Raw genomic sequence first — 26733 nt, 5'->3', positions numbered from 1 at the left:
TTTTTTATATTTTTAATCCTTTTGTTCATTATTAAATGTTTTTTATTAACTTACATTGTAGCTGATCAATCAGTGTTTTCTTTACTGATTTGGGAGTGCTTATACTTGCCTTGATAATTCCCAGGGCCACTTTGAAAGCCTGGCTGCTTAGGTCATTTGTTACTATTTGTTTTAATATTTAATTTTCATAATTGGACACCCCTTTAAAAGGGCATGAATACTCTTAGATAGCCAGCACTTTACCTTACTATTTTGGAGAAGGGACACAGCTGGAAATCTGTGTCAGGTTTTCCTAAAAGTGTTTGGATGTGTGAGATGTATTCACTTTAAGTATGTGCATATCAGAGGTCTTAAATTGGGACACATTACTCTGAAGTGTGTTAATAATAAGTTACATTAGGGGTGGACAGAAGTATATAGTCCAGTTCAAGGCTATAGAGTGTGTTTCTGTTGTGCTCTTAGGGGAAAATTGTGAAATATTACTCCTGTTTAAGTGACAGTCTCACATATGAATCAGTAGTGAGGACTGAAGCTCCTTATTTACTGACCCAGGACAGTAAGGGATGTCACTACCTCACCAGCCATGTCCATATCCCATTGCTTGGCTGTCCCTCCCGAATTACCATAAACACTGTTCAAATCTGTCAGTATACATACTATTTTCTTCTTTACTTTTACAATTATCACAGTGAATTGGATTTCATTTAAAACTTTTATTTCATATCTTACAGAAAAACAGTGAAAGTGCTTTCTAAGCAAAATAAAATGCTATCACACTTTAAACAAACATCATGAGAATCAGTAAACTTCTCTTCCCTTGAAACTTAAATTTAGTGAATATGTATGCATTTGGCAACTGATTAGAGTACAAGAAACTTGCTGGGATCCATACACAAATAGCATATAATGAAGTATTATTTAGTGCTCATATGAAGGGTGCATGGATTTAAAAGACAAATGTGTAATGCATTTGTTAATAGCCTGGGACAGTCCACTGAACACAAGCTTCCATTTTCAAAAGCAGCTCAGGGGTACTGTCTTGCAAAGTAACTTGGGCAAAGTCACAGAAGACAAATGAGGGCTGAAGGAATCAGACTATGTACTACAGGAAGTAGCTCTTTAACAGCTCATAGCCTTACACATCTGCATTAAGTGCTAGATAAATTGGTGTAGTCCAAACACTGTGCATTTCAAACCTGTGTGCCTGCAAAATACAAGCTAAATTAAAAGGGTATTTATAGTTAAAATATTGACATTAAACACACAGACTTCACACTGTCCAATGTATTCACATCTAAATAATAAACATGCTGTCAACATTCAATAAAATAAGGAAATAAACAATCATACCCAAAGAACATGGCTCATATAATGATGTCCTAGTTTGCTTCAAACAGTTTCCTTCCTTCACTCCATAACTACTCTAGTTCATATGTAGTTACTAAACTTGCAATCCAGTGATCGATTGAGGAGCCTAGTCCAGATTTCCAGTTGCCTCATAGCACTTTTTGGTTAAGTGACTTACTGAAGGACAGGGCATAAGTATGAGGCAAAATCAGAGATGTTCTGCACAAACGGAGGCAGATAATATCAGACTACTCTAAATCATGTAAAAAGTTATGAAAACAACAGGTTTTACATCAGCATGTATTTTGTGAACCACAAGAAGTATGAAACTCTAATGACTGACATTGACTATATGTAATGCTCAATGATTTATGAAAAAGAAGAGGAGAGAGAAGAGAAGAGAGGAGAAGAGAAGAGAAGAGATTAATGGAGGTCTTGGGCAGAGGATTAAGGCTCTTGCCTCCTGTAGCCATGGTACAGGGTTTGATTCTACCTACTTTGTGAGTCTGAACAATGCACTTAAGCAGACAGTGCTCTGTAATGGGAATTTTTTGCCACACAGAAACATAACATCCATTCAGCATGCTATCTCTGTTTCTAGAGTCTGATTCAAAATTACCAGGGTGAGGTGATGTATGCTCTGTAAATAAATCATCACATGTGATACAGGCATGGCACTAGTACTTTCTGTAAATAAACTGACATGCACCAGGCATGCTACTATTACTTCCTGTTAATAAATCAACATGCACCAGGCACGCTGCTACTAATACTTCCTGTAAATAAATCAGCATGCACCAGGTAATCTACTACTACTTTCTGTAAATAAAAGCACTAGGCACACTATCGCTACTTCCTGTAAATAAATCAGCATTCATCAGGCAAGCTAATACTACTACTTCCTGTATCTTGTAAAGGGGTGTAGAATGTGTGTCTGTGTATGTTATTAGATGCTTTAATTCATTCTTGTGGTAATTTTGTGTTATGAGGCCATGGGCTCCCCTAAACCCTTAGGCCATGGGTGACTGCCTGTTTCGCCCCTATTATAATCCTCCACTGTCTATCACCTTCCCAGCTATCTGTATCTCTCAAAACCCAGTCTGCCTTGCTCATCTCTATACTTTTCCTTCTTGTTAACATACATTTGTGTAGGTTTCCCTTCATCATGTTCCACTTGGCCATGACCCTTTGGTTGTCCTCTCATGTTCTCTGTGCAATCTACATTGCCCAATAATTCATCTTTATGAGCAACTTCAGGCACACTAGTCACCCCACCTTCCATTTATCTGCTTTAAAAGTTAAACCCACTGCTGTCTTTGTTTGTTCAACAGAAACTGCCCACTACTATCTGTACACCCATCATTTTATCTAAACACAACCCATCTTCCATCTGTAATTTGCTTCATTTAATCTCATCAAATACTATTTTGTTCTTTAACAGCAATGTCACTATTCTTTTACATATCCTCTTCTCATAGTCTTCCAGCTCATGCACTCTGTCATGCCGATTACCCATCAACAACTTCTTTTTCATCTTAATCTCCTGCGACATAACTACTTAGCATCTTTCCTTTTTGTTTTCCCCATCATGTTTTCTCTGTTTATGGGATTATTTCATCCCACTATATTTCACATTTCCACATGACAGATCACATTCCTGTAAACGTATCCATTGCTCCTCTTTTTCCTCCAACCTCATTTTCTGTCAGTGTCTACTCTTTAGATCAACTTATGACATCTCCTTCAAAGCTAGTCCCCGTGAGACCTTTAGTGTCACTATGTGCAATGCCATTGCTCTGCTTAATGCACATAATGCCTCTAACTCCCCTTACTCCAATGGTTGACACCTTGACTGTTAAAATCCTCACAAGAATCCTCCACCTTTCATTACCCCTTTCCCTATAATTATATTAACATACTTCCCCTAATTTAGGCAAAACAATGCAACATCCCTAACCTCACTCCCCCCATAACTTTCCTGATTCCACCAGTATATTCTGAAAATGACAGCCCTTATTTTTTGCATTACTTAACTATCTCTGTGATTGTTCATCCCTAGCATCTCCACCATCCATACTATGTCTCCCTTCTCTTCAGTAACTCTTATCTTCCTTTTCCCTCCTTACCTATAGTTTTGCACTATTATTCATATTCTTCCTTGTATCTGCATCTACAGTTCCCCTTTTGCCATACATTTATTAATCTGCATTCTACCCTATTTCGTTTCTTCCTTCTGTTTCTGTATACCTTGCTATTGGATTGACTTCTTCTATTGTTTCTGTATTCCATGTTTGACAAACCATATGCAGTAATCCTAAATTTAAAACATTCTGCTCTCTGCCTGCCCTACCTATTTCCATGTGCTATAATAGAATCCTCAAATGACTATTAAAACATTTTAAGTAGCAAAAATTTATTGGGCACTCCCTTCTCTTCCAAGGTCACCTTATTTACTTTACATATTTTACTAGCATTCACTCCATCTTCATCTCTAATCTCTAAATATCAATTTGCCTGTTACTAACCTCTACAATCACCCCTTCATTTCCCTCCCCTCAGCAATACCATATTCTTTCTAGCACTTTCACAGTAACTTTTATTATCTATCATTTATTTTATAAGGTTAACACAGCATTTCTCCCCAAATCATTTGTGTTAAATATTAAAATCTTCCATCCCCCCATAGTATGTAATGCTTTATTTCCCAAACAAGCAAAACAAGTTTTCTTCTACAATAAGATATTTCTCCAAATCAGATATATAATAGTCTTCCCCCATCACAACATAATTCAAAAAATCAATTTGTCATAAAGACAAAAAAAACTATGAAAATCCATCAGAAGATACATTATACATGCTACTTTTACATGATTAAAGTCTAATTATTATCAGATGTTTCTGCAGCCTACTTTAAGCTGTCCGGTACCTTCTATAGCCCTTTATACAGTCGTGTCTGTACTTTCCTCCCTCTCACTTACCTTCCATAGATTTATTCTTCAGTTTTTGTACCTGTTTCTCTCCCTTTCTGTCACCATTCTTACACTTCAGTTACCACTGAAACATCACTAGATCACTCTATCAGCATCATCATCATCATCTCCAGGTATTCTTTCTTCATGTCCCTGTCATAAACAGCCATCTGTCCTCACCTTCATTTAGAGCACCCTCTTTTCTCCACCTTCATTGTCTTCCGTCTGACTCCTTCACCATTTTCCATCTCACCCTCTGACCTACATTTTTCACTACTCTTTTGTTCTCATATGTCCCTGGTTAGCACCCTCTTTTCTCCACCTTTTTGGTCTTCTTTCTAACAATCTTCTCATTCCAGCACCTGATCCAGGACACTCATGTTTATCCAGACCCAACGCCCCTCACCATTCTAGTTCATCAAAGTCCTGTTCCGCACTATTTCTTCATATCCAGTTGTCCCTGTAGTGCCTTTCTCTACCTCAATCCCTCATATTCCCTTTTCTAATCTGAAATCCTGGGAAGCTCTCAGAGTCTCCTCACCACTGCATGTTGCTGCCTTGCTATTTTCCCATTGTTTACCATAGCTATATGCTCTAAATGAAGGTGAGGACAGATGGTTGTTTATGACAGGGACATGAAGAAAGAATACCTGGAGATGATGATGATGATGCTGATAGAGTGATCTAGTGATGTTTCCATTGTTTCCTCATAATCAGCCTCATTGCAGGCTTAATTTTGTATAAATCTCATCATAGCAAAACATTTCCATCTCTTTGTCTATATAGAAATTCCACCAACTTATCTTACAGATCATTACAAGCACATATAGCCCCCAGTTACCTTCTATGTTATCTTCTGGTCAATGAATCTTTTTGTAGTGCTGCCTCCTCTTACAGAAACATGAGAAAAATTCTTTCTTATGTCTTGGCTTGTCCCCATGCATCATTAGCTCTCTCAGTTTATCTGCCTTCCTTAATAGCAAATGCTTAGCCTGTTTGCTCTGACCTTCGTACAATAGATACCTTGGCAAATCACATCAAAGCACCGTCATCCTACCATGTGGATCCTATCTACATTTACGTCCAGATCTAATAGTCTCCTGGGAATAAGCCACAATTGAAATGACAAAAACTATGCTACCTGTTCTCATTCCTGCCTATAGGGAGGCCTATAAGCCAGATATTCTGCATCCTTACCCTCTTCTTCATGTTCTCCGTTAGCTGTGTAGCTTAACCATCATCTCTTTCAGAATAGCAGCTTGTTTACTCTGACTCTAGACTATGTGTTTCCGGCTATCTAGGCTGTCAGCAGTTGATGTCGACTGGAATTTAAGGATACTGTCTTCACTTTAATCTTCTTCAGCTTATCCTTAGGACTGTAAGCCCTGGGGTTACTTCCTTTCTGCTTTATTTTATCATAAAATATGACAGGGCACACTGCACCAAACTTTTCTGCAGTTAAAATGTCATTTCTCACTTTGGTGATGGCACAAAATATGACTTTGAGAAGTGGAACTTATGGATCAGGTAGCCATCTTGCATACACCTTTTATCAGGTATACCTGTTTTCTTTTATTAGTAATATTTCCTCAGTTATGTCTTTTTCCCATAACATTTTCTATCACCATTTCAGAGAACTGTATAGCTTTTATTTATTTTTTGTGTAACTTTCAAGGTTTCTCTGTGATGGCAGCTTAGCTTTATATTAACATATTTTTTATCATTTTCAACAAATAGCCCAGCTATATATGAGAAATACTATTTATCTCCTCATGGGCCTGTTACTGTAAAAAAGGTCCTTCTTTTTAACTGCTGACAAGTCAAGACTACATTAAAAACAATCAAAAATGGTTATAAATATAGTAACTGGAATTCCACAGACTCATGCTTATTGTTCCTTTCCAGCCCTTCAATGAGGCATATGAGGCAGATTTTCTCCCACCTTGGACTGTTCTCTCTGTTGTCAGCAGTGTTTAACATATTATAGGAGTCTAGTGCACATCAACTATGTGTCTCGCAGAGCATAAATATCTCTTGACTAATCTCAACAATGTAAAAATAACAACAAAAAAAATGGAATAATTCTGCATGATTACAACTTCCGAAACTCTGACAGAATAAACTACTTAGTGCCAAATAAATATGCCAAACCATTAAATATCTATGTCAGTCAAACAACTTAGAGCAAATAGTACTAACTCCAACTAGGAGTGGCAATATCCTACTGTCTTAGTAATAAACCTAGACTGTTCCTACTCTCCACCCTTGGTTATACCCTCTGTAAATAATACAGATCATGTAGCTGGCATCTTTAGTTTAAGAGTAAACGCACGTCAATTCATAAATAAGTCTTGCCTGCTAGAGTTTACTAATGGAAATTATAATTTAATAAATGACATGCTCACCAAAACAGCTAGGAATACCTCCCTCAATGACTCATGTACTTCTGCTGAGGATACTGTCAGTGAGTTCTGTGATTAACTTTTCCTTTAAAAAACAAATACCAAAAGGCACAAATATAAGCTTTATTTTCTTGTTGTTTTTGTGCCCTCTGTAGGTTGATCACCAGCCTCTCCTGGCCAATTCACACATTTTATCCTGATGGGGGTAACCAGGCGAGACACGTCATTTAGATAGCATTCAGTATGTGTTTTGACATTTTTTCTATGGTCCTACATCCCATCCACTAAGTGAAGCACCAAGAATAGACCTGGACCTGCTATGGAAAACATCCTTGCACTTCTTCAAAGAATGTTTCTTGCAAGTAGCCCTGTCCCTCCACTGAAGCATAACTAGTGTTTCCTTGGTATTCACCTGTGTGAGTACCTGAGTATGTGTAACCCTCATGTCTACTGGGAGGGGTGAAGAAATGCACCTCTTTACTTCTCCCATTCCCTGAGTGGTTCCTCCAGTGCCAGGGCTGCTAATGGAACTCTGGTCATCTGGGTGTCATTCCAGACTTCATCCTTATGTTCCATGGAGCCAGTCAAATATATTCTTAAATTAAAACACATCTCTTTGGAAGAATAATATAGCATGCACTCATAGTTTTATAATGTCATTCAAATCTTATTGTAAGCACAGCTTGGTCTCAGCAGCTGAAAGAAATTGTAAGTTAGTTGTTAATTACATCAGAAAATTGAAAGGGAAATAATTATAGATTGACATGATCACCTAGCCACATGACACAGCAAATATGTTTCCATAAAAATAAATGTGTAGACTTCACAATAAACAAGGAAACAAGTCAGAGTGCTATACAGAAAGGCAACTTGCGTAACTACAGACTTGATAAATGTTAAATCAGGTAAAATTAAAGTTTCCATGACCAAACAATATATATGGTACAAGGCACTTCTGTTAGGCATGGATTAATGTAGGTTTATGATGCGAAGATCTTGTCTTTGGAATCTTGTGACACTGTTTGAACAGGTAACAGCAACACCTGATAAAAGGATAACAGTGCATACTATTTATCTTGACCATACTAATGCATTCAATACTATTTCACATTTGGGAATAATTGATAAATTAATAGCATTATTTATGAATTCATATATAATTTGATGTGTAAAACATTGCTTGAGTAATGGGACACAAGTCATGATGAGACTGTGTGTGTGTGTGGGGGGGGCGGGGCGGGGGGGGCAGGGGTACTTATTTTGATAGGCATTACCAGTGATGTCCTAAAGACTCTTTACTGGGGCTGCTTCTTTTTTGGGTTGTTCTTCTCAGATAAATTAGTAGGGAATGGCTATAGTTAACTATGCACACTGATGATTATAAACAGTGTGATGCAATTACTTCAGTAAAAATATGCCAAAGTTCTACAAAATGGCCTATAAAAATATATACCTAGTGCAGTTGTAATGAGCACACCTTCACGGTCAGTAAATGTACCATCATGAGATGTAGAAAAAAAGCACATAAATTATCATTACAAAATAAATAGTCAAATCATAAAATACAACATTGTCATTAAAAATCTAGGGACAAGGGTAGAAAACAATTTAAGCTTTGACAAGTATGCATCTGCAAAACTCAGAAAGAATATTCTGCAGCCTGTCCAATTCTAAAAAAATGTTTAATCACTCCACAAAAATCAATGTACTACTTCATACCTCACTGATCTGACCCATTACTGAATATAATGCTGCATTTGGAGCCTTGGAACAAGCCACCTAAAAGAAGTTGAATAGGTACAATGATTTCTTAGGAGAAAAATTGTAGGGTTGGAAGACTTGAACTCTTCAGAAAGGCCTCAGTAACTATCACTATATTTGGTTTCTTGCAGGCTACATAGATATAACCTCTGCCTCATTAATGTCTGATCCAAATATGTATAAAAGTCTTTGCCTGACTTGCTCTTGTTGGTAAGCTAAAATCAGATCAGGACACCTAATACGAAAAAAAAATCAATGATTTATAAAATGTGACAGATCCATGACAATGTATACAAAATCTTTCAATCAGAACAAGTAAGTTATCAAGTTCCTTCAGAAATTATACGTGTTTCTGTGTGTGTGTGTGTGTGTATGTGTGTGTGCTCGTGTGTGTGTGTGTGTGTGTGTGTGTATATATTTAACAGTCACAAAGCTCACACACACACACACATATATATATATATATATATATATATAAATAATATAAATATATATATATATATAAATAATATAAATATATATATATATATATATATATGGGTCTACTATATTTTGTTGAATCTCATTTCACTGAATTTCATTTCACCCAGACCACATCACTGAAAACATAAATAACTGAAAACTCTTTTCACTGAATCTCACTTCATTGAACTGCAGTTAGTGTATATCGCATTGTGTAGAGTACTGTAAGACAAGTAAAAGGTATATGCCCTTTTCCCCACTGTAGTGTGATCCTTGAGTTAGTATATATAGTTAGAGGGGGTGTGGGGGACGTAGCCCGCCACTTATTTTGAGTACATATTGTCTTCTGGAGAGAGTTAGTCACTGGTGTTGTAACTATGCATGTGTATTGTTTAAAATGTATTGTTTTGAAGTTTTTGGTAAAATGCAATATAAAACAAACACACCCCTACACCCCCCCTAACTATATATACTAACTCCAGGATCACACTAGAGTGTGGAAAAGGGCATATACCTTTTACTTGCTTTATAGTACTCTACACAGTGCCATATATACTAAGTTCAGTTCAGTGAAATGAGTTGTCAGTAATTTGAGTTCTCAGCTCAGTGATGTGGTCTGGTGAAATGAAATTCAGTGAAATGAGATTCAACGAAACAAAGTAGACCTATATATATATATATATATATATATATATATATATATATATATATATATATATATATATATATATATATATATCTTGAGGGCTAATAGGCTATGAATTTGACATTTAAATCTGTAAGTCAAGTAACTGTTTGATCACTGTTAGCAGATGGGTATGTTTTGCTGATGATTTACCTCAAAAAATTGTTTCCATTTTTCCATCACCTTAGACATGGACGATTGACAATCATCAACTGAGTAACAGAAGTCCTCTCTAAATTCAGCAGGTGGTGAAATATCTATTGCAAAAGGCCAGTCCGCAAAGTAACCTGCATTTACAGCAGCAAGGAATGGAATCACAGCCAGGAAGTAATTCATGCCTAGTAAAAGTAAAAATGTATTAGTGTCCTACTTGTTTAGTATGCACAACTCTAAAGGCTGAGCGTGACCCATGTAAAAATGGACACTCTTTTTATGTCATAAACAGAAATATTGTAAAACAAATGATATTACTAACCCCTCCACTTATAGGGTATCATGGACCAACAAACACTTTAACCAAGTACTATTTCAAAATGAACTAAGTGCCTGTGATTGAAATGCATTAAAATCCCTTCCACTTGATGAGGCTGCTAAATACTTCAACTCCAAATTCTTAAGTATCTTCGATAGGCATGCTCCTAAACGTTCCATCAGAATGAAAACCAAACCAGCCCCCTGGCTTTCTAAGGAAACCAGACATAAAGTGTTACTTAGAAACAAATCATGGGCTAAATGGAGAGATACCAAAACTCTCTCTGACCAACAACACTTTAGACAGCTTAGAAATACTACAAAAAAGGCCATACTTACTGACAAAAAGAGCTATTTACAGGAAATCCACCAAAACAACCCACAAAAATTCTGGTCAGGAATCAATCGACTCTTACTCCCAGGCCACTCTCGTACACCAACCCCACTAGGGTCCGATCATAACACCCCCCCCAAACTGCTAATGCTTTCAATATTTTCTTCACTGAGACCACACAGTCACTTGTCAGTCAACTAACCCCAGATAACTCAAAACCTCATACCACCTGTCCTGGCCCTCTTCCAACATTTAAATTGCAACCCATCCTTACAGCTCTCATCCTCAAATCCATCCAAAAACTTAAGCCTTGCACTCCTTCTGCTGACCAGCTACCATCTGAATACCTGCAAAAAGCAGCCAAAGTTACTGCATACCCAATACCCATCCTTATTAACAGAACCATTACAGAGGGGTACAGCCCAGAAATCTGGAAAATCTCTCATATTATACCCCTACATAAAGGTTGTAACTCGAAAGATTATTCTATCGGCCTATAGCCCTTTTATCTCCCCTAGCAAAATTTATGGAGAAAGGTATTCACCATCAGCTTTTAGAACACTTAACTCAACATGACATTCTCATTAATTGCCAACATGGCTTTAGGCCATTTCATAGCATCACTACCGCTCTCTTATCTTTCACAGATTCCGTCAATAGAAATCGTAACAGTAATACCCTCTCATCTGCACTCTTTTATCGACCTCTCAAAAGCTTTTGACATGGTTAACCACACCCTTCTTATTAACATTCTAGAGTCCCTTTCCCTTGATATTCTGGCTATCCAATGGTTCAAGTCCTACCTTAGCAATAGACAACAGGCAGTTCTCTGGGATCAGAACCTTTCATCCCTCCTGCCAGTCACCCTTGGAGTCCCTCAGGGCTCTATTCTAGGACCTCTCCTTCTTTCACTATTCATTAATGACCTGCATGTAGCAATTCCTCAAGCCACCTGTATACAATATGCAGATGATTCAACAATCATATGCTCAGCTAACTCCCCCTCAGAACTACATTCTTCAACTCAGAAGGTATTCATCGTAATTGAGACTTGGTTCTTAAAGCGTTGCCTCCTTCTAAATGCTAAAAAAACAAAGCTCCTACTCTTTGCATCTACCAGTAAGTCCTCCCCAGCAGACTTCTCAATTAGTTCCAACGGCGGTACCCTCATATCCCCAGACTCCACCACTAAACTGCTAGGAATTAGTATTGATAATAACCTTAACTTTGACAGCCATATAAACAAAACTATAAAATCTGTAAACAAAAAACTTGGTTCCTTATGCAGAATCAAACCCTTCCTAACACAATCAGTAAGAACCAAAACTGCTCACTCTCACTTAATCTCAACTCTTCTCTATGTCTCACCCATTTACACTAACCTAAAAAAAATAACCTTAGCAAACTAACTAATTCCTACAATAGTAGTGCCCGATTTGCTACTGGTAATCCCTTTAGAACCCACCACTCTTTGAACCTACTGCAACTAGGCTGGCTAGAACTACAAAATCTTCTGGTATTTAGGCAACTCACCATTGCCTACAAGCTATTTTACCAACCTAACACTACTATATTCTCTAACTTCACCATCCCCTACAAGAACCTTCACTCACTACGCTCCTCTAACAAACTTCTAGCTACCATAACAAAGCCCAACAACAAAGCAGGGGATTCCTTGTTCTCGAACACTGTAGGTAAATATTGGAACCTTTTACATGTAGAACTTACCTTACTTCCCTCTCTGCCTCTTTTTAAACAAAACCTCAAAAACCACCTGAAGATCCACATTAATCCTTTCATTCTTGACCTCTCACCTCTCTCTCTCTCTCACTTTTCTTCCTAAACCCTGCTGCATTCCCTGTAAGGACTGAGCTGTAAATAGTATTCCCTAAACTACCTATCGTATTATTATTTTACCTGTGCATTATATGGTTTATCAATTTGTCATATATTGTCTGTCACTGTTTAGCAGTCATATCTTTTATCCTTTATACTGTGTATATATTGTTTCGGTGGTGGTTCTGCAGTAGCGTTGTCACCTCACAGTAATACGTTGTCCTGTTCGATTCTTAGCTAGAGCATCTTCTGTGTGGAGACATGCATGAATGGGCATACCTTCTTTGAAGGTTGTGCGTCAGAGCTGGCAACTCGGCACTTAAAAATCTGCTGCCAATCATTAGCAGACCAGAGTTCTGCTGTGGCGACCCCTAACCGGAAAAGCCAAAAGACACAACAACTGTGTATATATTGTTTTGTATATTCTGTTGTGCTTATATTGGAGCTTTTCTCCTCGGGCCGCTACTGAAAATGGAAATATATCCAGCTGTATACAGGAGTATGTTAATTCTCAAATCAGAGATATACATCTAATAAATAGACTTAACGACATATAGCCAACAGCCCAGGGTGCTCATCTTTCTGTAGATATTTTACCCTCTTTTCTGAAATAAGTCACTAGACCTAGATATACTTCAGTCCACCCAACTGTAGAAATAAATAAAAGAACAGAGGTGATCAGAGAAATTATATGTCCACAAAAATTGTATCTTTGCTAGCTTGCCATAGATAAATACATAGTGAATTTTCAGTAATTCAAAAGCTTTCTGGTATTTATTTATTCATTCATTCATTTATTTATTTATTTCAGTTTGTAACTGGGTAAGTGAACTGGTCCAAGGACTCCTTTCAGCAGTGACTCAAGCCAAAATGCTCAGGCAATGGCATAAACACAGAAATGAGGAAAGCATTCATATGTACATACATAAACTATAAAGAGAAAAAGTCACATAGATGAATGCATAAGTAATTAAAAGTACTCATATATACATACTTGAAATAATACATGCAACATAGTGTAGCATTGGACCCAATCTAATTTGTACATTATTTTAATGCTATAGAGTTAATATAATCAAGTGACACTGAATTTCTTGTAAAGTAAAAATGTAGACAAGCTACAAGTTAATACATTCAGGTTAGAGAAAAGGACTTACAAGTGTATGGAGAATGCTGTAGTGCCATTGAATGCATCTTACAAGGATCATTACATAAGCCACGTTCTTGTGTGCCACTCCAGTGGTCACTGAATCAGTGCAAAGTGCAAGAATTGCACCCATCTAAGGAAATATTTAAAGAATGTATTGCAGAAAAGAAATGAAGAGACTAGGGTGTTGCACTGAGCATGAAGCTATATACTGCCTCATTAGACTCAGTTTCTCAAGCAGACACTTTTGTTTGCTGTGGTAACAGACAATTGAAAATGAGAAGAAGCACAATTCGAACATCTAAGCCAATCTGGTAGGACATACTTAAATGACAACAAACAGTTTAGATACAGTCTACATGTCAAATATGCCCTTGGACACGAATAATAAACATTTCTAAGAAATGACTGGTATTTCTACTGACATTCTGACTGAAGTCAACGTTCCATAGTGAATTTTCCTATGTGTTTTCAAAACAGTAAAATTGTGTGCTCTCATAAACATTAACTATAATGAATTAAATAAATGAGGCCAAATGAGGCAGTTGACAAGTGCAAATTGGAGACACTGTGAGGTAGTTGACAAGAACAGTTTAGGACAGTACTCCTTCAGTACATTCACAATGTTATGTTACACAGTGTTTATTCATATAGCAGGCAAAGTAGTTTTTTTCATATGTTGATCTGATCTTTCACATTCCTGCTTATTTGATTTAGCAGTCCTCCTTGGTAAACCTAGACACTGAAGAACTGTGCATCATATTCCTTGAGAAAACCTTGCTGTACTTTTTTAACATGGTGTGTCTGGAAACATTGCTGTACTCTGTGGAAACAGTACTTTAGAAAGTACTCAGTACAGTCTCAGTCTGCTGTCAATTTGTCTCACTGTTGGAATGTGGCTGAGATGTTCTGCTTAATATTATGTCATTAGTTATCCTGCCTTGTCTGAAATAAGGCTGTTATCCTGATTTGACTGAAATAATTCTACGTTCTTTATGCATGATTAGATTGTCATTGGATAGTGATGTTATTTTATGTGAAATAAAGTAAAAATACTAAGTAGGAGCACATGTACCAACAGACTGATTTTGAAATTAACCAATAATTTATTCACATTTATGGGAAGGTGCAATAAACTTCAAGCATTCTTTCTTTCAAACTCCCATACTCACTAGTGATAAACAATAGACAAATATAGTCAAATACACATTTGCATTTATTTTACATGATTATAGATATCATTTGGGAAGTGTTTGCATGCTGGTATAAATGTAGGACATCTTGTTGTGATTGCAAAAGACCTATGTATATCTATTGCAGCAAGTTTATCAACAGATTGTCATTTTATGGAGATTTTAATTTTATTTGAAACAAAGAAGAGAATTGTTTTGCAACATAATTAGTATTGACAAGCTAAAAGCAATTTGATTGAAAAGAAGTCAATTGTAATACACTGATGCACATTATTCATTCAGTCAGTCATTCATTCATTCTCTAATGCCTGATAGGAAGGAGTAATGACCAACTATAAGTAACATCAATATCTTACTCTATTATACATTACTATAAATATAATTTGGGCAGTGTTTTCATGTGGATGTAGGAACAAGACAGCTTGCAGTAATCACAAGTGTTGCTTCAAGCTGCGCCAACCACTAATAGTGCTATTTTGTGGCTTCCTATGAACTGTTGTTTTACTGAATGTGCATACTCTGATGGTTGGTCATGATGGGGTCACTGAGGCAGTGTGAGTGAATAGACAAAGAACTGCTGTATTGCTGTTCAGCAAACAGAAATGATCTACTTGACTACTAATTTTACCGGTATGTCAACCTGCAGAAAATGTGTTAGACCAGGGGTGTCCAACCTTTTGGCTTGTTGGGGCCACATTGAGTGAATAATTATCTTGGGGCCACATAGAAAATATATCATATAGTTAACTCTTTCGCTGCCATGGGCAACCAAACTTGACCTCCTGGCTGTACTGTAGGTGCATTCGAACAATGAATAAATAATAAATGCCTAATTTATTTGCCTTAAAATTCTAATTCTCATTCTAATTCTAATTCTCAATCTAATCTAACAGGTAACTCTAACCAACAGCCCAAATAACCCGTAAGATGTGGTTTCATTATACATTTTAACTTGCTTTGCATAAAATTACTGAAAAGTTCCTTGTAATGAAGGAATACAGGGCTTGGTGTACACAGAGAAATGAGTGTATTCTATTCTCAGTATACCAAAAGATTCATTACTACTTCCCTTCCACTTTAGCAATTGCAAGCATTAAAACTATGACTTCAAAGCAGTGATAGGTGGGGGGGAGCACTGCAAGGATTCATTGCAAATAAACAAAGGCCATCTAATGAGCACTTCCTGAACTTTTTCAGAAAAACAGCATAGTGTTCAAAGGGAAACATTGAATATAGAAACAACTACACTGCTTTTCTGCAAACAACTGTGGCCCACTTTGTCACTTAGCTCAATCAAAATTGCATGTTGTCACATCTCACAGATGCCAGAAAGATGAGAAGACAATTCATTCTTTCCCCACATGTGATACTTTTCAGTCAAGTTCTGATACTGCCACTGCAGTGTACCATTACGAGGGTGCTACACTCCTGAGGTACCATCCATTGGATGAGGATAAAATTGAACTCTCATCTGCTTAAATTAGTAGTGAAATAGTTTCAGGTTAAGACCCCACATAATTTAACAGTAAAGGAACTTTTTATCAAAGCAGTTTACAGCACACAGAAAAATAATTTAACAGAATTCATTCCATTACAAAAGTCAACATGGACAAAATGCAAATATTAAGTAATGCAATTCTACCTTTTCTTATATAAAATTCAAGCACAACCCTGAAGCTGCAACTTCAACAAAATTATACATATGTAAGTGAGCTACTCTTCACTTTACAACCGTAAGCTGCTGAATAGATCCAAAATGAAGTTCATTGACAGAGAGCATCAGAAATTAAACAGATGCGTTATTTCCCAGCTTTGCTAAACAAGATGTACAATGAAATCCCTCCTTTTTGCCAATTCTGCCCTACGATGGAAGCAGATATCATTCACATCTTTTGGAGTTGCAAATGCTCATACAGGCTTTGGTGTGCCCTCAGAGTCAAACTAGAAATAATGGGCTATGAAAAATCTACGCTCTCTTGGCAATTCGCCCTCCTTCATATACCCCCGGAAGGGAAGGACATTAAGAATATACACTTTCTTATAACATCTTTTATGCTGATAAAATACTATATCACCTTAAATTGGAAGGATAGATTGACTCTTTCTTGGGAAGGACTCCAAAAGATAGCTGGGAATCATATTTCTGCTCACAAATATTTATGGTATTCCATGAGGCTAAATCCTACACAGAGGGATACATGGAGAATGGTGTATGAGTTTATACTAACATAAATACACTGCATTTAAACCTTCTTTTTAGGTGCCTCGCATAGATGGGTTCTGTATATAGTTTATTGTAGAGTGACTTCTGTTTGTATATTTTATATTGTCTTATAGTTTTGTATGATTTGTATGATTTGTTATGATATAACTAAAAGTCAATAAAAAGAAATTTAAAAAAAAAAAAAAAAATGAAACAGATGCATACTCTCTGCACTTTTAACCTGGTATGAAAAGTGTCTAAGGACCCCTCCCCAACTGTATAAACACCATCTCAAGTTTCTGCCGCAAAGAGGTCACAACAAGCCTAGTGATACCAATATAGTCAACTAAAAAAAGGAATGATTCAATGAGCTGAACCACTTGATATAGGTTCTTAGACCACTGTTGCCCATCAGCAAGTGAAGGAAAGCTCTCAGACAAACAAATGAACAAATAAATAGGTGACTAGATGCATGATAAGGCAATAACTTCTCTTTTTTTCTTGTACAAGATCCTGCAGCTAAAACGATTCATGATCATAGAGTGGAAAACTGATTATTAGAGGCTTAATGGTTACATTACAACTTTGCTGTAATTATTTCCCAAGGTTTGCTACTATGGTAAAAAAATAGCAGGATTTTATTTTAATTTCTTTGGTTCTTACTTACCTATTAAAACAGGAGGTGTGGTCCCGTTTACAGGCAATGATGAATCCCTCTTCTTCAGCACGAACACACCGATTCTACTTACATCGGCACAAAAAAACTAACGGAAAGGGTGCTTTCGCGCATGTGCACACCGTTGTTAAGGTTAAAGGTCACAGGAATAAAAAAAATGAAAAAAGTGTTGATTTGGACTTTAAATGGTCGTGGGCCACATGGAAGATCTCTGAGGACTGCATGCAGCCCGCGGGCCCCAGGTTGGACACGTCTAGCTTACGAGGTCCGAGATAAAGGGGAACTTTTTTTTCCTTTTTGCAAATTCAGGCATCTTGGTTAGTTCCTTTTATTTTATTTTTTAAAACATTTTCCTAACACAAAGTATCCATAATTGATTTAAAAAAAGAAAAACACCAAGGCAAGTAATTTAAAATGAAATTAAAATTCAGATCTTATATAGGAAGTATGGCTATAAGAATGAAAGCATTCCAATATATTAATCAATTCTGTGTAAAAATCTGTTAACCAGTTTACTGTGTAATTTAATTTAATCATGACTTGTGCTCAGGATTAACTGTAACCTGTGGAACTTGTTTAACTTGCTTACTTATGTAATATCTGTAAATAGTCTGTTTGTAATATGTAATGCTGTATCTGCTTACCCTTGGAGCTTTTCTCCCCGGGCCTCCGCTGAAAATGGACATGCATCCATTCGGACTATCCCGGTCAACAAACGTAAAATAAATAAATAAAAATAAAATAAAATTCTATGGAATCTGTGCTAGACAAATGCTTTATTCTATGATGCGTCAAGTTGAAGACAAGTATATTCAAAAGAAGGTGCATGTTTTTTAACCAGAACATAAACTTGGTTTGTTTCTGAGTACCATGGAAGTGAAAATACTTGATACAATAAAGGCTGAAATGCCACAGAAGCAAAGAAACAAGAAAGCAAGTCATACTGTCAAAAAGAAATGCCTACAATTAATAAGACACTTATAGATGTAATATAACATAGGAGTAGAGCATAATGGTTTGTTTTCATAGCACTGCAGTAAAGGAATATTACCAGATGGAAATTGGCATATTATTAGTACAGTCACACCGCTGGATGGAAACAGTAAATCAAACATTGCTACAGATGTGACTTTAAAGAATAAAAATGACAAGATCCTTTTTCAAGTCACAGGATGTGAAGAAGCATATTTTTCTAATATACTGAATTATGTTGTCTTATGAAAAGCAGAAATCGTAAAACAAATTCACAGAATGAAAGAAGAGTGCATGTGCATTAAATCAGTCATATAAGTCATAGGGGCATTTCCAGTACTTTGTAGAAACATGACAGTTTCATAACTATGTTGATTTGTTAAAGCTTTATAGGAGAATATTACATACAAATAAAACCTAATGCTGTGATAGTGATAAATTATACTAGGAAAACATCAGTAGCTGTTATGAAGAAAACAGAATAGACTAAAGTAAATACATGCTTGGGTATCATTAAAAACAACTATAGGCAACAGAACGATTAAACAGTATTAATGCTGCTGTGAAGAAACATAAGCAACATTTGTACAGATCCACAAGAAATGAGTAAAGTGATTAAAATAGAGATATCATTACTAAAAGCAAACAGATGAAGACTGAAAATAAAGTAAGCTACAAATTTCGCACATTTAATGCAACATCAAGAAAGCACAACTTATTTAATAGTTTGTTTGGTATTTTATCAGCATCAGATGTGCTTCAAATGGCTTTGCACATGTTGCTGAAGGCTTAGAGAGTGCTGTAAACACATGTGATGACTTATTTGGGTGTGGTCAGACAGACGAGGAATATGAGAAAAAAGACTGACACATCTGCTGAAAATATTAAGATAGCATAGCTTTAAATTCAGTAATATATATAACACATTTAACATAGATGGCTAATGTCAGAGGGATTAAAATCAGACATTACAAAAGTAAAAGCAACTGTACAATTGCTAAAGACAAAACAGAAGCAGGCATTACATAGGTTTAGGAGAATAATGCAGTACATTTCAAAATCCGTACCTAATATGTTTGAAATAATTATACCTCAAAGGAAGGTGTTTGAGCAAGATGTAGCATGAGAATGGAAGTATGAATAGTGTTTTATGGTGACTGAAAGAGTTTTGAAAAGCTCAGAAGCTAGTTACAGAAGCACAGACAGTAAATGACTATGATGTTAAGCCAAGTAAGTGCCCTACAAGTAAATGACAGACAGAACTGCATAGAAGCTGTGATCTCACAAGAAAACAGATCAAATGCATAGGGATTAACAGCATTTACAGATAAAGGAAGAATGTTCAGATAAAAAAGAACTGTAATCAGACATGTGTAGATGTGATAAATTCCATATATGCATCTGCGATAAAAAAGTTAAAGTAGGAACAGGCTACAGACTCTTGAAAGCATAGTCAAAAATATCTTTATATACAATACTTCTTACATTACACATTATGATACCTAATCTACACAATAATAACAATTTGAAATACAGTACCTATATATATTTTCATAATATGGCTCGTTATTCATGTATAGAGCATTCATTATTATTTAACTCTTTTACTCTGTCTCATATATATATATATATATATATATATATATATATATATCTATACACACACACACACACACGATTCCCCTGCATTTGACCAAACATATGTTTGTTCGACAAATAAGGGGGTGTGATTTAATGTCGACAGTACAGATTGGTTCATAGGTTGGTACTAGGCTATCGATGGCCAAATGGTGGATATGTTGATGGCATGGAAAGTCAATACAGGTTGGGGGGGGGGGTGAGAATGTGTGTGTGTATTAGGGTTAGGGTTGGGGATGAGTGAAGGATGGGTATTGTGTGTTTGTGTGCAAGTCTGTGTATTTTAGGGTAACAGTAAGGGTTAGGTTGGGGGATAGACATAGTGTTGTTTGTGTGTGTTTCTGAATGTTAATGTGTCTGAGTCTGTCTTGAGTAGTGTCAGTGTTATGGGAAGGTTTTATTGACAGTAATGTGTAGGGTTAGGGTTAGGGGAAAGGGCAGCATTAGTGTTAGCACCCATTACTAAGGTGGTAAAGGGGGGGTCTCACTCGATATTATTTATTTATTTTTTTTATGATTGAACTCATTTTGTCTTTATCATTGGTCATACACAATAGACCCATATATATATATATATATATATATATATATATATATATATATATATATATATATACAAACAAAACTTCTAGGCTACTAAAAAATAATAAATAAGGACACTGGAGACCGAACTCGTGTTGAGCGCTTTCGTCCATTAATTAGTATCAGGACTTCATCAGAACTAAAGTGAAAACTCAGAAAGTGAGGCATTAAATACAGTAAAAGTAAATAAAACTTAATAAGAATGACAACAGTGCAGATTCAGAAACCCAATCAAGTGAAGCAATAAACTTGTAAACAGCCATCAACTATCACCTGCAAGAGGCTAGGCATGGTTAAACATACCAGTGCAGAATGCTGGAAACATTAATATTTTCATTTAAACCAGGGGCAGCGTCTGCATTCAAAAAAAGCTGCCATTTTAATTCTTTAAGTTCCAAATAAGCATCACAATCACCAAAGAAATTGTCCACTTGTTCGAAAACAATAAAACAGAATTTGGAGAAGGCAGGGCATTCCAAACTATGTTTTCCCAAAGCATTGTGCACATCTCCAGACTGTACCGCAGCAAAATGTTCATTCACCTGGTCCGACAGTCTCCTGCAAGTCTTGCCTACGTAGAATGCTTTACAGGCATCACAGAAAGCAACATAATAAAAGAGGAATGACAATTACAGAACTTTTTAAAAACTGCTATATATCTGCAATGTGTAAAATGTGTAAAGAAGTAGCTGCGGCCCCTGTAAAGAAAATCACAAATCACACAATGGCCACAGTTAAACATACCCAGTGGGTTAGCTGCATTTGCTGGACTGTCTAATAAGAAATGGTCATTTTTATTCTCAAAGAAATGTCTCAGAGTTTGACAGCATTTCACACAGAAGCCAGGTGCATTGCCTAATATTCTACTGAGTTGCCTGTCACTAGCAATCACATCCCATTTGTTAGTGATACCTTCTCTAATATTCTGCAAATCTCTACAAATGGGAAGCATTAATCTAAGCTGTTTATCCACTGATGGGGTACCAGTGTCCTTTTTTTGAAAACCAGACAGGAGAATGGGTTTGAACTTGACATGCCGAGCCTGTGCTACTGCAGTAAAGATAGCATCGAGTTGCAAGGGAAGTTCTTGTGCACAAACATTTGTTAAAGAAAGTCCACTTCATTGTGAAATGCAGTATCATCAGAAATCGGTCTAGATAGTCTAATAAATTATCCACAAACAATATTCTTTTTGATATAAAAGGGGTGCAAACGAGAAAAATCCAAATAATTATTCCTAAAGGTGTTTTTCCTAAAAACATTAGATGCCATTGTGCCTTTATCAGAATCAAGTACCAGTTGTACATCCAAAAAGGAAACCTTGTGTCACAACCTGACAGTACAAATTTCAGAAAACCAATACTCTATGACAGTGTCTGTTTGAAAGAATTAAACTGTTCCTTAGTCCCCTTCCAAACAAAAAATATATCGTCAATATAACGACAGTAAAGGCAGTAAGCTGAAAACCTTGTAAATACTTTATAAAGGGCAGTAAGCTCAAAACCTTGTAAGTACTTTGAAGTCTCCTGTTCCCAAGTACTCAGAACAAGATCTACGAATGCAGGAGCCATCTTAGACCCCATGGCTACATCCTAATCAGCTGGTAAATCTTCTCATTAAAGAAAAATAAAGTGTTATGAAAAACAATGTAAATAAAGTCTGCTATAGTCTGTGTTTTACCGTCAGAAAAATGTACATATTTTTTCAACAACTGCACAAAATTCAAGCCTTCAGCATGGGGAATGTTTGTATATAACGCTTCTATGTCCAGCATCACAAGCAGACAGTCATGTAAAGGAAAAATTGAGAAAAAATGTGTAAGTTATTCAGAAAATCCCAGGAGTCTTTAATATAAAATTCTGTAGCTTGTACTATGGGGTTAAGAACATGATCAACAAATTCAGATACATTCTCTATCTTAGTCCTTTTGTTAGAAACTATAAGTCAGAATGGGGGGGTCCATTGCATTCTTGTGGACTTTGGAAATGCCAAATAGTTTACCAAGGCTAGGAAATGTTACTGACATGAACCAAAATTCATGTGAGATCAAACCATCTTTCAATAATCTGTTCAGTTTCCTATCAATAGTACGAAATATGCACAAAGTTAATATCAACAGAAGTGTAAAAATCATCATCCTGCAACATAAGCTCAATTTTATTAGAATACACTTTCTGATCCATGAGAACAACCCCCGTGCCTTTGTCAGACTTCCTAATTCTAAGTCTCTTATCACCAGAGAGTTCCTGTAATGCAAGTTTCTCAGCATTAGACAAATTATACCATTTATGTTCACATCTATTGTTAATCAAGTGTCTCAGATCTCTTTCACACACAGTCTGAAAAGTCTACAAAGTGTTATTCAGATTAGGGTTAAAAGTACTTCTTCTTCATAAGGGAGCATTGGTACCATGTTTTATATATATATATATATATATATATGGGTCTCCTTCTAATTACCGAAACGCTGATTCGCCGACAGTGAAATCACCGACACGAAACTACCGACAACGCAGTTGACCGACACGCTCGAATCCCGACAGACGGAAGACCGACAAGGGGAATGTGTAAGCGCGACCTGGTAAGTATGCGATAGTGAGGGATTTAGGAGTAGGGAGCGGACAGGTAAGTGTACAATACTCAGGGATGTAGGGTTAGGGTGTGTGATAGGTGAGTGTGTGGTAGTGTCGGAGCTTGGGGTTCGGGGTGTGTAAGTGAGTTAGGGTTAGGGTGCAGGTAGGGAGAGTGTGCGGTAGTGTCGGAGCTTGGGGTTGGGGGTGTGTAAGTGAGTTAGGGTTAGGGTGCAGGTAGGGAGAGTGCGGTAGTGTCGAGCTTGGGGTTCGGGGTGTGTAAGTGAGTTAGGGTTAGGGTGCAGGTAGGGAGAGTGTGCGGTAGTGTCGGACCTTAGGGTTAGGGTTTGGGTTAGGGCTAGTGGATATGTGTTGTAGTGTACTGTGTTGTTTACGTGTAGTGTGTCGGTGTTATGGTGTTCGGTGTTTCGCGTTGTCGGGTTTGTGTTGTCGGGTTTCTGGCGTCGGTGATTTCACTGTCGGCGAATCGGCGTTTCGGTCATTAGAAGTAGACCCATATATATATATATATATATGGGTCCCCTTCACATGGTCGACTTTTTATAAAGTCGACTTTCATATGGCTGACCATGTAAAGTAGACCTATATATATATATATATATATATATACACACACACAGATTTGCCCCTCTTCTTGGAGACATAAAAGCCACTGAGGGTGATCGCTGCCTCGCATACAGATCTTCGACAGACCCTATCCTGTCAGAACTACTGCACATTTGTAAGTCCAATGGGGACATAAACACATACTCATGATGTCTAAATCTCTTTTGCAATATAAATAGAACATTTTGGAAGGATAGTCATATATCATACCACTTCTTTGGAATTGTATTACTCTCCTCATAAAGCAAATGCTTTACTTAATGCTATTCAAGCATGATCTCTATGAATAGATGGGTAATTCACACCTGATTTAGCACCCTTGCCTCTCACAGATGGGGTAAAATATACCTGTCTCTGAGTTAGTCATACTTAAAAAGTGTTTAAAACCTCATGGGATTGTATAGCTAGGCTTCTAAAGGTCTTTATTGATCAATAGCATAGTATCTATGAACGTGCATGTTCTGTTGATGTGGTTGTTTTCAAACGTCACAGTTTTATTACGGCATTGCTCTATTTTGGCTGGCTAACAGGACTATACATCAATGAAGGCTGATGAGGGGTAGAGGAGAGCAGAGTAGATAAATGTGAGCTGCAGCCTTATGTACATGTGTTATTGTATGGAATATTTGACTTTATAAAGGAGTGCAAGTTATGGTTGGTTTTGTAACTGTGTTGGATATGTTGATCAGATCTTAAATTATGATTAATTATTATTCAGTAGGACCTTAGAGATTTGTCAGCTATTTGTTTTAGTGTGATTATAATCAGTAGGTTTATTTTGGACAGGAGTTTAAAGTGATATGTTGAAAGTGAATGCAAGTTATAAGATGATGTTTATGTAACTCAGTCATGTAGCAAACATCTTCTTAGAACTGAGAAGAGTGAGGGCAGGGATTGGTTTGACAGCTAGAGGCAATACACTATTACAAGGAAGTAGACAGTTTGATGGAGAATTAGAATATTATGAGTAAGAGGGCTTTTCATAATATGCAATTTGAAGGTTCCCATTGTATGACTGAGGACCTTAATTGTGATCCTTGGAACTGTGAGAATTTACATGGGATTTTGAAGAAATATATATACTAACTCCAAAATTGCTCTATTTTTGAGTATTTTTTCTTGCCAGAGGTACAGTGATCACCAACAGATTATGGGAATATTAGAGTATGTGTTTGCAGCTCCCACATTATGGATTCATAGGCAAGAGCTCTGTAAAAATACTATAAATGTATAACACCAACTTTCAAAGCTCACTGTTAATTGTGTTAAACCATGCATATAATTTAATAGTTTCAGGACTCACATTATAATGTCTCATACTTCCAGTAGGCTGATGCCCTCCGGACATTGTGGAGGTTTATTGGAATGTTGTAGTACTACTTTGGCAGTGGCCAGGTAAGAGAATGTATAGGAAATGATCCAAGGGGCATGGGAATTTGGAGAACATGCAAGGGTTCCGCTTTATTAGCACTGGCTTGTAAACAGCAATCACTTCTAAAGGAATTCTGGAAGGTTTTATAGTCCAAGTGTTCGCACAGGCCATGCAGCAATGCTTCCAGTTAAGCAAGTACATTTAAAAGCTGGAAACAGAATGGAGCAGCAGTTTTTCTGGCTTACTTCTCTCAGGACATGATGGATTTTCTAGCAGAGGTTGCAGCCATGATGGGGATGTATGGCTTCATCCCAAACATAATGAGGAAACCTACTGACATAGCTCACAAACAACTTTATCTGCCACACAGGCATTGCATGTCGAGAACTGAGTCAGAAGTGCTGGTGCTGGTTCAGCATAATAATAAAAAAAAAAATCTGAACTGCTTAAGAACAATGGCTTCCCTTGGCTCCACTCTCACCCCATCTTGCTACATTGTTGCAGTTAGCCAGTGGGACAGCAAATGAACATTTAAGAAGCAGACAAACTTGTACAAAGGGAAAGAAGAAACAATCTGTATGCTTGTGGAACAGACATTGTAATTCAAGTGCAGAAGAGATTCAGGACAAATATGTGAGATCAGAAAATCAAAATAAACCTAGTTAAGTGGTGCATTTGTGAAATATTTCTGCTTAAAAACCTCAGCTTTGGCCGGCTAACAACTTGGTTATATTCAACTGGACGTATAAGAGAATTTAAGTACCTTTATCTGCACTTTTTTTTAAAAAAAAATACAGTATTTAGTTTGATTTAGACTGTGTTGAAGGAATATTAACTGAACTGGCAGTCTTTGAAACTGCCCGCCCCTCAGCCTGCCTCTGGGCTCATCTCATTTGCTCACTCAACTGAGTGCAGTGAGATCATATTCTGATTTCAGGCACTCCTACTGTGTACAAAGAGAGCATCTGGGAATCAGACAAAAAAAAATTAAGCTCATTTCCTGCCTTTCCTGTTAAGTGGTATAGACTATTTGTAGGCTTCTGAGCCCCCAAGCCCTTCTGTGTTTGAGGGAAGCCTTCTAGCTTGTTTTTTTTCTTATAACTAGCCAGTTTTCTAGTTTCAGCTCTCAAATCTGTTTCTTTGATCTCAGCACTTGTTCAGAAAAAAAAAAAAAAAAATTCATCTGCTTTTACTCTACTTGTGTTTCTACCTACTTCATTTTACTTTTGCATCATCTTAAAAATACTCAATTGTATTTATTACTGCTTGGTGTAACTCATTCTAAGCCTTTTGGTTTAAGCACTTGGGCTTCAGACCAGTTGTTTTGCACTGAGAGGGTTTGTGGTCTGCACTGTTGTGGCAGAACAGGTAGTTTACATCCTTCTAGGTTGGGAACTGCTGATTGAGGGCTCAGTGTCCAAGTGTATTAGTTCTGGTTTAGGCACTTGGGCTTCAGGCCAGTTATTTTACATTAGGAAGGTTTATG

General features: G+C 36.8%; 1 protein-coding gene across 1 annotated transcript in view; it reads right to left on the bottom strand.

Annotated features, from left to right (window-relative positions):
* The window catches only part of CCHR1.PART0H6orf58 (chromosome chr1.part0 C6orf58 homolog), a 290591-nt gene that overhangs the window by 164715 nt on the left and 99143 nt on the right, over window positions 1–26733 (bottom strand). Inside the window, exon 3 of the mRNA XM_044064146.1 lies at window positions 9780–9964. Coding sequence (XP_043920081.1) covers window positions 9780–9964 — 185 coding nt within the window. The remainder of the gene's footprint in view (window positions 1–9779; window positions 9965–26733) is intronic.

The sequence above is a fragment of the Protopterus annectens genome, chromosome 1.part0 (assembly GCF_019279795.1).
Source record: "Protopterus annectens isolate FY-2018-M chromosome 1.part0, PAN1.0, whole genome shotgun sequence".
Classification (NCBI taxonomy): domain Eukaryota; kingdom Metazoa; phylum Chordata; order Ceratodontiformes; family Protopteridae; genus Protopterus; species Protopterus annectens.
This window is presented reverse-complemented; position numbering and strand designations above follow the sequence as displayed.